The 11,539-nt window shown below is 42.1% G+C and overlaps 1 protein-coding gene across 1 annotated transcript; it reads left to right on the top strand.

The window, feature by feature from the left end:
- Positions 1-286: 286 nt before the first annotated feature.
- Positions 287-10,549, top strand: TAF5 (TATA-box binding protein associated factor 5). The gene is made up of 11 exons (XM_023929268.2): positions 287-841; positions 1,861-2,101; positions 2,788-3,103; positions 3,774-3,937; positions 4,386-4,521; positions 5,039-5,159; positions 5,804-5,933; positions 6,955-7,119; positions 7,974-8,151; positions 8,295-8,472; positions 8,754-10,549. Exons 1-11 carry the CDS (start codon positions 337-339, stop codon positions 8,969-8,971), a joined length of 2,352 nt encoding a protein of 783 aa, XP_023785036.2. The 5' UTR covers positions 287-336; the 3' UTR covers positions 8,972-10,549.
- The last annotated feature ends 990 nt before the right edge of the window (positions 10,550-11,539 follow it).

Genomic DNA, 11,539 nt, shown 5'->3' with positions numbered 1-11,539 from the left:
ACTAGAAATAGCTGGACAACTCATCGGCCCAGCCGTAATTAACTTAATTTGGCACCTGGCCCCTAAGGGCACACAGGGCACACAATCCCAAGGGCATCCTTGGTCTACCCCAGGGAGCTCCGTGAGCCCCGCAGTGCCCACACAGCCCCTTGTCCCTCACGCCGGCCGGCACCGCCGCCCCTCACCGCGCCCCCGCTGCCACAAAGCGCTTCCGCCAGCGTCGCAAAACGAAGCCGCGCTTGCCTGTAGCAGTGCCCTTCCTTTGCCCTCACTGTCGCAAGGGCGGCCGCGCCTAGCGGCGGCCGTGCGCCGCCGGCGAATGGAAGGCGGCGCAAGATGGCGGCGCTGCATGAGGAGCCGGCAGAAGTGGCGGCGGTGCAGCCGGACCCCGAGGCGGGGACGCCGCCGCCGCCGCCCGCGGTGCCTCCCGCCGCCGCTCCCGCCGCCGCCCCGGCCGCCGCGGCGGAAGGAGAGGCTGCGGGAGCCGGTGGGGATGCTGCACCCCCGAAGCCCGCGGCGCCGGGCCCGGCCTCCTCCCCGGCGGCGTTGGACCGGCAGACGCTTGTGGCCGTACTGCAGTTCCTGCGGCGCAGCAACCTCCGCGAGTCCGAGGAGATCCTACGTCGCGAAGCCCGCTTGCTTGGCGACGACCTGGGTGCTGTCGCCCTCAGCCCCGCCAGCGCCGGGCTCCTGGGGGGCTCCGGGAGCGATGCGGACTCCGGCGAGGCGCTGCTCGGCCGGGGCACCAGCGCTGCCGCCGTCGCCATAGGGGGCAACGTCGCCACTGTCGCTACTTCCAGCCCCGGCGTGGCTGCAGTTGCCGCCGTGCCGCCGGGGAAAGGTGAGGTCCGCGGGGACTGAGGGGTCGGTCCCTCCTCTCGGCAGGATCCCCGCGAAGTGGGGAGCCTATGTGCTGCTCGCAGCCTCGGGGGCTCTCCATTATGCTGGGACACAAAGGTCGATGTCAGCTTCTCGGTGCTGCCGAGAGTCTACCCCAGCCTTCCGGGAGGTCCCTGAATGTCTCATTTCCCCATATAATCCATGGAGAAATCCGTATTTCCTGGAGCAAGGGACCAAGGACAGGGTGTCTCGCATTTGCAGGGAGCGCTGTGAAGCGAAAAGTGCTCCCGCTTATATTCGTGTCCCATCACAATTGATAAGAGTAGCAGGAACAGGAGGCTTCCATTGTAGTTAGTGGGGATAGTCCCGGGTCTGGCTGCAGGGATGAGAACAAAGATCTGAGGTACAGTCTGCGTTTTGGTGAAGGAGCCATGGAACTAGTTACATTTCAGGAACTGCTAGTCTGAGTTCCAGTGAGTGTACAGCTTGTTCCTGACATCATCAGATGTCATTGTTTTTATATAAAAAACAATGGAAGTATGTTACAACTGCTGTGTAGAACAGAACTGTCAGAGTGTTAAGTGCCCTTGCTCTGTGATGGTTGTGTGGTGGTCTTGATGAATTGTTCTCTTAATCTACTTAACTTGTTTGTTTACTGGGACCAAAATAATTATAGTGGTATGTCTTACATTCTGTTCCTTGTTTAAGAGTTTCTAGCCCTAGCAATAAAATAATTCATTCTGGTGAGGTTAGTGGCTTCTTCCTTCACACTTTAAATCCTGTCTGAATTAGGCACTAAGTGCCTACCTCACAGGCATCTGTTGGCAGGGAAAGTCCAAAAAACTGCTGGGGAGAATTGGCTGCTGGACCAATGTGCTGTCACCTGTATTGTTTAGACTTGGTGCTGAACGTGCACAGGATGTGTTTTGCTCACCTGACCAGGGAGTTGTGGCCACTGTTTGTTTGCTGGCTCTTCCAGACTGTCTGAGCAGCTGTTGTTGTTGGCTGGTGCTTTTGCAGTCGGAGGTGCGGTGGTTGTGGAGGATCAGCCGGACGTGAGCGCGGTGTTGTCAGCCTACAACCAGCAAGGAGACCCGACGCTGTACGAGGAGTACTACAGCGGATTGAAACACTTCATCGAGTGCTCCCTGGACTGTCATCGGGCAGAATTGTCTCAGCTCTTTTATCCTCTCTTTGTGCACATGTATTTGGAATTGGTCTACAATCAACATGAGAGTGAGGCAAAGTCTTTTTTTGAAAGGTAATTAATTTTCATTTGCATATTTGTGTTATTTTGTGCTTGCTGCTTTGGCTAAATCTGTGAACTATAGTAGCATAGATTTTTATGCGTATACATGGGTATGTATTATTTTTCTTCTCTAAAGTTGAATAGGCTTGAAATCTGAAGTAACAGTGCCATGGGTTGTAGCACCTGTTCTTAAACTATTTTCCAATCTCCTGTTAGAAAGATGTGCAAACTACTGAACTGTTCATTGGCAGAGTTTGAACCATGTTAATGGTGTGCTGATGGGCTCCTTGCTGCAAAAGGATCAGTGGAGAGATTCTGCATCTTTAGGGAAAGATTGTGGGGTCAGTTTTCAGCAATGGAAGATTGCATTGGGATGCCAAAATAATGAATGCTATAAGTGTTTGCTGATATCATAGCATGTACATTGAAATTCTTCAAATGAGCTTAAATAAATTAATTTCTGGGTAGTCTATAAATTTCTATACTCTTACTATGTTTCACTTCTTTATCACTTGAGAGGAAAATAGAATTTAATTTGTTTCATGGATTCAGACCAATTGTGAAATACTTCAATCCAAAAGGATAACTTTGTTTCCCTTCAAATGGTTCTGTAAATAGTTAAAATGTCCCTTGCCACAACTATTTTATAGCAAATTGAGTGACTGAATGTTTTATCATATCTTAAATTGCTTCAATAGATTTCATGGGGATCAGGAGTGCTATTACCAGGATGACCTGCGTGTATTGTCGAGCTTAACCAAAAAAGAACACATGAAAGGTAATGAGACCATGCTGGATTTCCGAACAAGCAAGTTTGTGCTGCGCATTTCCCGTGACTCTTACCAACTCCTGAAGAGGCATCTTCAGGAAAAGCAGAACAATCAGATCTGGAACATTGTTCAGGAGCATCTTTACATTGACATCTTTGATGGAATGCCTCGCAGTAAACAACAGATAGATGCTATGGTTGGAAGCTTGGCTGGGGAGGCAAAACGAGAGGCTAATAAAGCAAAGGTAGGAGACAAAAATTGTTCCACTTTTTACAGTTCTCCCTGCTTTTTCAGGGAGATACCTTAGTACAGATTAACAATCATAACTTGAGATCTTAAAAGACAGCATGAACAGAACAATGGAAGAGAACTGTACAAACAGATTTTGACAGGAGTAGAGAGATCAAGACGTATTGTTGTCAGGTGAACAAAACTGCTGAACAATTTTGAGAGACAACCTTGTGTTCAGCCCACTGAACTAAATTTGAACTAACTCATTAATTACTTCAGAGTTTTAAAATAGACACCTGACTGTTTGGCTTCCTGTTTTGTACAACAGATAGTAATTTTGACTTGCTATCAGTTTTCTTCTCTATTGGAAGAGCTATGTGTGTAGTACCACAGTAATATACAAATAAATGCGGTAGGATGGGGATTCTGCTTTAAAAAAGTGGTAAGAGATGAAGGGAGAACTTATAATTGTCTAGATCAGTTGAATAGGTAAACCAGAACATGTACTACATTCCTTGTGGGCTAAGCAGTAATAAATGCTGTAATTTTAAACAGAGCAGCTTTAAAAGGGGCGGCTCTATTGCTTGGACTGCTACATTGAAAAGCTACCATTAAAAAATGTAGTTTTCAGTTAGAACAGCAGTTACTGTTTTGTCTTGTGTGGTTTTTTTATTGGCTTGTAGGTTTTCTTTGGCTTGTTGAAAGAACCAGAGTTTGATGTGCCTTTGGATGATGAAGATGAAGAAGGAGAAAATGAGGAAGGAAAGCCAAAGAAGAAAAAACCTAAGAAAGATAATGTAGGGTCAAAAAGTAAAAAACAGGATCCTAACGCTCCTCCCCAAAACAGGTACCAAGGAAATTATGTGTAGAGAAGTCTTTAAAATCCAGTGTTGTCAAGCCAAATCTACATCTCTGTTCACATGGTATTTTTGTTATTTTGACTATTTTGGCTGTACACAGCTTTAGTTGTAAGACTTCCAAGGGAGGTCATGGAACTCTTAGCATATAACCCTCTGTCATTGCCTATCAAGTCAATCCAGATTGCCCTTGATGAAATTTTACTTGTTTATCCACTAATCTTTTCAGGTCATACTCAGTTGTTTATCTTGTTCCAGTACCTGTCTGAAACTCTGAAAGCTACTGGCTCTCTTTCTCATCAGTTAGTCTTCTACATAGTCTTTTTTGTTTCTTATTTGAATACTGTGGTATGGGCTTGCATGGGAAAGTTTTGCTTGCTTTGTTTGGATTAACAGGAAGGTATTTTTACTTTGTAAAAATATGTGCTTCTTGTGTAGAATTCCTCTGCCAGAACTGAAAGACTCTGACAAGCTGGATAAAGTAATGAATATGAAGGAAGCTGCGAGGCGAGTGCGTCTTGGACCTGAGTGCCTGCCCTCCATCTGTTTCTACACATTCCTTAATGCTTATCAGGTTGGTAAAAGATACATTTGGAATTTGGGTAATAGGGGAAAGGGCATCAAAATTATGAGCAGCCTTGTTGCTAAAGACATAAGACGTAAGAGTGTTGGCAAGGGTAATTGGAGTATTTGGATTAAGCATTGCCTAGTTTATGTTCCAACATATTCAAAATTCTCTTCAAATAGTGCTTAAAGTATAAAATTTCCTTGCTCCTTGGTTTTGCTTGGATTTTGCTATAATTCCTTCTTTCACTTTTCCTGTCCTAAGTGTTTCCTACAGGACACAGTAGATGTTTTGCCCTGGAGTATTGCTGGAAAGCAATACTCTTTGTCACTACTGACTGTACTTCATACATAAAGCTTTATTGTGAATGGGGCAAGAATTTGTGTGTGTTTATGTTTATCCTACAGTAATTCTCTCAATTTTTGTAGATGAGTCAAATTACCTTTTTAATGGTTCTTAGGATTTTGTAATATTTGCAATATATCATGAGAGATGCAAACAATATAACTGGATATTTTGTGTGTAGGGTCTAACTGCAGTGGATATTACAGATGACTCCAGCATGATTGTAGGAGGCTTTGCTGACTCCACTGTCAGAGTGTGGTCTGTGACTCCAAAAAAGCTACGTAGTGTGAAAACAGCTGCAGGTAATTAAGAAAATAACAGTTAATAAGAGCATGAATAGCTTGTGACATTTGTGTTCTGCCTGAGCAGTGAAGATCTCTGGCAGGAGAGTTGGCTGCAGTGGTTAGATGCTTCCCTTTGAAGAAACAGTATGTGCACATACATGATAATATATGGGATATGTGATAAAATATGTGCACAAACAATATAGGCTTACATCTTACATACTACCATTAGAAACATATTTAAAGGAATGAAAAATCTGGTCATGTACACCTGCTATGAGGTGGTCAGTGCACAGAACTTGGAACTAGCCATAGCTAGTGTGGAACTAGCCATCCTGCTTCTTTAACTGGATGGTAACTACAGGGTGTAATAGAAATAGGGGTTAGGTGATCTAGGAGAGAGACTAGAGGTAACATGGGGGAAAGGATAGGAGGGAACTCTGAGAAGGTTGGAGAAGAATGTCCTAAGCTAAACACCTACATGAATTCATGGAAACTAGCCTGCTTTAATTCTGATTTTTGTATAACAATGTATTGTGGTTGAAGCTGGATGCTTTGCAAACATTTCTTAATCTTGATATTTAACTGAGATGATGTAATGATGACACTTATCTTTGACCTTCTGACAGTTATTCTGATACATGAACTTTGAAATCTTGCAGACCTCAGTCTCATTGACAAAGAATCAGATGATGTCTTGGAGAGGATCATGGATGAGAAAACAGCAAGTGAGTTGAAGATTTTATATGGTCACAGTGGACCTGTCTATGGCACCAGCTTCAGTCCTGATAGGTAAAAGTTTACAAGCTAACTAGTTTGCTTGTCTTCAGTTTTAATTGCATGCAGCTGAGTGAGAACATATTCTTAGTGCAGCTTTTTCCAAGTTAAAGCAATTCTTGCTCATGCAGCTTGTAAGATACTGTGTAAATGCTCATGAAGTTCAGGGTGTTGAGCTCTGTCAGCTATTACTGAAATCTGCTATAGATGAGAATACCAGCACCATTTTGGAGATTTAGGACTTAGATGGCAAAACTACAGTTTTACAAATTCTAGTTTAAGCTGGGCTTTAACTAACTGATATATAGAGAGGAAAATTTCTGCAATATTAATATAATTTAGAGTGTTGCAAGTCTCAGTAGCACATCATTGGACTTCAAGTTTCTCATATTCTATTGAGACTTTATTTTCAGAATGTATGGAATTGTATCTTTAAAATAAGAGATTTTAAACCTTTGCTTAATGGTGGGAGTCTGGACAGTGGAAAAAGAGGTTTAAATGTCTCAGGTTTTGCTTTAGCTTGTGTTTAGTCAGGAAACAGCCACCACAGAAACACAGCTGAGCTGTAAACTTTGTGTGGAACAAATATAGTCTATAATTATTAATTGAGAATGAGAATACGATATGAATTCTCTTTCAGGGAATCGTGAAATTTTGTTCAGAGTTGTAATAGAAGATCCTTTAAAAAATAATATAGCAGTTTACTAATAATTTTTTCATGTAACTGGAATTTCTGAGTAAATACTTCCTCTGTGGTGGTTTTTTTTTCCCCTTGTTCCCCTCAGTATTAAATGCCATCAGAGTTGATCATCAATGTCAAATCATGCCTTTTTTTTGCATAAGGGCCTAGGAGTGGGTTCTGCTTGAATTGGTTATTGTTGCTTACTGCACTGAAATGCTGTTTTATGGGTGACATGCCAAACTGGTGCTGCTGAGGAGACAGTTCTATCATGGACATCTCACAGTGTTTATGCAATATTTATACAGCCCCTGTGTGAGTTTGATATGTTTTATGCTATACTTTCTCCTGTGACAGGAATTATCTATTGTCCTGTTCTGAGGATGGCACCGTGAGATTGTGGAGTCTCCAAACATTCACATGTTTGGTGGGATATAAAGGACACAACTATCCTGTTTGGGATACACAGTTCTCTCCTTACGGCTATTACTTTGTTTCTGGGGGACATGACAGAGTGGCTCGGTAAGAAACTGCATGTGTTTTTTTTTACTTGTCTGGGTCAGTTTGTGGCAGATCAACCCTGAAAGTCATTAGCTGATACACTCTTGCCTACTCTATTACTCAAAATAAATTTTATATCAGTTAAAATACTGAACAAATGCTTTAATGCAGTTTTTCTATTTTTTTCAACACACATTACATTATTTGATGACTAAAGAGATCATGTCCTCCTAAGTCACCCTCTGATTAGAAGTATTCTCCTGTAATTGTTGAACAACTTGACAGAATAATTTTTATTTCTCCATTCTGAAAAGGATATTTTTCCAAAAAACATTCTGCTAATTCAATAAACCGATCCATAAGAAATCACTCCACAATTACTTTTTTTTCTCATTGTGCAACTGATCATGGAATCATGGAACAGTTTGGGTTGGAAGGGACCTTTAAAGGCCATTTAGTCCAACAGCCCTGCAATGAGCAGGGGCATCTTAAACCATATCAGGCTGCTCAGTGCCCCATCCAACCTGACCTTGAATGTATCCAGGGATGGGGCATCTCCCACCTCTCTGGACAACTTGGGTGTTTCACTACCCTCATTGTAGAAAATGTCTACCTTATATCTAGACTAAATCTACCTTCCTTTAGTTTAAAATCACTATCCCTTGTCCTGTTGCAGTAGGTCCTGATAAAAAGTCTGTCCCCGTCTTTCTTCTAATCCCCCTTTAAGTACTGAAAGGCCACAACAAGGTCTCCCCAGAGCCAACTCTTCTCCAGGCTAAACTGTTATCCTTTCCTCACTGGAGAGCTACTCCAAAAGATACAGAGACTGAACTTCTTTAGGGATCTTTTATTAATAAAGCTTTTTTTTTTTTCAGTCTGTGGGCAACAGATCACTACCAGCCATTACGGATCTTTGCTGGCCATCTTGCAGATGTGACATGTACCCGATTTCATCCAAACTCCAACTATGTTGCTACAGGCTCAGCAGACAGGACTATAAGGCTCTGGGATGTTTTGAATGGGAATTGTGTAAGAATATTCACTGGACATAAGGTAAAGGCAGTTCACTGACAGTGTGAAAGTGATTTTATTTATTGAAAGAGATTCTTTACAGTTCTGTTCTGAGCACGGCTTGACTGACTGAATGTGAGTAGACTTAATTAACTTGTTTTACTGCCTTTCCATATCTGCTTTAGGGACCAATTCATTCATTGGCATTTTCTCCTAATGGACGATTCCTGGCTACTGGAGCAACAGATGGAAGAGTTCTGCTGTGGGATATTGGACATGGCTTGATGGTTGGCGAATTGAAAGGGCACTCTGACACTATCTACGCGCTCAGATTCAGTAGGGATGGGGAGATTTTAGCATCAGGTAAAATTCACCAGGAACAGTGAAGTGTCCATTGTATTCCATAATTCTGGAAAGGAATGATATAATTAGTTCCTTAAATCGAGAAAGACAAAGTAGAATCACTTGCTTAGCAAAAGCAGCAAGGACTGGTAACTTATGTGTGCATTCAGTATGCTATGAGGCTTGCAATAGTTTTCTGCTCTCTGAGCTTTAATTTCTGTTAACTTGCTCCCCAGAACCATTTTTCATATACTGTTTTATTAATAAAATAGTTTAAACTGTGGGGTTTTTTTTCTTTTTAGGTTCAATGGATAACACAGTTCGTCTGTGGGATGCTGTGAAGGCTTTTGAAGACTTAGAAACTGATGACTTCACTACAGCCACTGGACACATAAATTTGCCTGAAAACTCACAGGACTTGTTACTGGGCACATACATGACCAAATCAACCCCCGTTGTTCATCTCCATTTCACACGCAGGAACCTGCTGCTGGCTGCGGGAGCCTACAGCTCACAGTAGATCAGGAAGCTGAAACTGACTGTGCCAAGTCATTGCAGTAGTGACCTCAGGACGTGAGACGAGGGAATGTCTTGAACAGAAGGACTCCACAACTCCATTGCAAGGAGTATGAAACTGTAATTAATAGAAGCAGCATTTCTCAGTTCTGCTGTTTCATATTTATCTGCAATTTGAAAATGCTGGAGATTGACAAGACATTGTGGCTGTAAAAGAAGGAACTGTTCGTGGTGCTTTTGGTAACATAGATACATATGAAATGAGCATCTCTTTCCAGAGGTGGTACTGAGCTCTGCTAAAACTTGTGAAAAGTTAACAGCCTTTACATGTGTTCTTAGATTTTTTTAAAGCACTTAATTTATGGTTAACAAATGTTTCATCAGTCTCAAACACAAGCAAAACTGTCCATTTTCAGGAAAGAAGAATGTAGTTTTGATTCACTACAGCCTGGGCTGGGCAGCAGGCATGGTGAGATCATAGCAACAACCAGGGCATTGATGGAGTGGGCCGGACAGCCCGATGCTTGTGGGGAACTGCCGCGAAGCTCCGTGCATGCTTTTTATGCAGCCAGATACTAAGTCCTGAAAAGATTTCAAACTCATGTGCTCTTTTGAGGTGTCAGAAACACAGATCTTGTTACTGTTTTCAAAGGTAGCCAGTGCTGTCAGTGTGATAAGCAACCAGAAGTGCAATGTGAACTTTATTTACTTTCATACTTTAATGTATGAGAAAATAAAAAAGGGGAATTGAGGCACAACTGAAACAGTCACTATTAAAAATGTGAACTAAAACTCTTTACTTTGTATTGGATGTAAAAGAAGATTAACAACCTGTATCCTTGCTGCATAAGGCTTAACATAAAAAACCAGCAAAACTAGCCAAGAAATTGAAACATAGCAGCACAAAAGGCTAAGCGCATCATCAGCTGGTTTTTGAAAGGCCAGCTTGTCTGCTGAGTGACAATTCCTATCTACAAGAAGATTGTACCCAGTGAGTCCTCCTGGACTACCAATAAGGCTGTGTTTTCTTTTAAAGGAGAGTAAAACATGCAGAACACTGGGAAGAATGTCAGTGTCTTTGAATTGAAAACAGCACACCAAAAGCCAGGTCCAGTGTGGCTTGGGTTTGGGTTGGTTTTTGTTCTTACAAGATTTGTGCAGAGAAATCTGTTTTGTGTTCCTCATTACTTCACAGTAAGGACTTGCACACTTGAACAAACTACTGGCTCTCTAGTGAAAATAAAAACAAGACTTGTCATTTCTAAGGTCAAGTAAATGGAGAACTACCTCCTCTTTCATCTCTTGTCTTTCTCTTAGAGTAAAGCTATACTACAGGCATTATACATCAAAAAAAAAAAGTGGAAAATTCACTAGGACACCTAGACATTTTCTTCAAAGAAAAAAGCTGAAACTTTTTTTTTCCTGTGTAATGATACCTCAACAAAATTTCCTAGCTCTCAATATGACCAGTTAGATCTAAGTACAATTTTTGATAGCTTAAAGAAAACACTGCTGCCACATTCTGCCTTTGTGTTTTGTACAGTTTTATACTTTTGATATTATAATAAATACTAAAACCACAGTTTGTGTCTATATGTTGTTACAAGATATTTCCTTAATGGCTGCAGTGGAAGCAAGAACAGTTTGTAACTGTGACAACTCTGCTAAGAGAAACAAAGTAATCAGAAATGTTTAAGTTAAGGAGTAGCCATTCCCTGTCAATCTTGTTCTAAAGGAAGGGGACAGGTTCTAGCTCCTGAGATTATTACACTCTTTAGAGCTGCCATTCTTCGGTGGTGGAATTAAATACAGCTGAAGCCATCAATGCAAACACTCAGGAGGGAAAGATGACCAGATTTGTTCAGCAGACCCAGCATGTACAAAAAATGGCTTTAAAAAAAAATGAAGTAGAGAGAACATCAAGACCCCATAATTAATTTTTCCATTTTTTCCAGCAATCATTCCTACCTCCTGCTGCTTTCAGTTTGGGAAGGGTATTTGCCAGCTTTGGAATGGTTCAACCCCTGCCGCTAGCAGAAGCATAGTATCATCTCCCACATCAGCACTACTGTGACATCCAAGGAAGGTACCAAGTTTTAATTAACGTATAGAAAGACACTGGAGAATATGAGACAGATTTTAGTGTTGGCAGGGAGGAGGCTGCACACACCTAACTGTGGTAGAGCACCTCCTTTCGCAAGAGACAGGAAAAGTAAGCACTGGGCTATTTGGTCAGTGTTTATGAGTGTGCAGAGTTACAGGTGCTTAACATCAGCAGGCTAAGTCATTTTCCTTTTCCCCTCCACAAGAGAAGCCAGTAACAGATAATGTTTAAACAGAGTAACTGGGTTGGCCTATTTTCTGAGGTTTTCTATGAAAGCTAAAAAGGTTCTGGGCAAAATACAGACAACTGAAGATGTCATGGTTTCCATGTAAGCTACTAGCTTGGAATGCAAAAAGTGGGAGCAAGCAGGTGGCTGAAAACCATGCAAGCTGTGACACAGACATGTGGATCATGCTTGGATCAGCTCCAGGCCCTGTGCAGTGTTATGGCTGTGCAGCTGAGGTTCTT

Source organism: Cyanistes caeruleus, chromosome 8 (genome assembly GCF_971803275.1).
Source record: "Cyanistes caeruleus chromosome 8, bCyaCae1.hap1.1, whole genome shotgun sequence".
NCBI classification, from domain to species: Eukaryota; Metazoa; Chordata; class Aves; order Passeriformes; family Paridae; genus Cyanistes; species Cyanistes caeruleus.
This window is presented reverse-complemented; position numbering and strand designations above follow the sequence as displayed.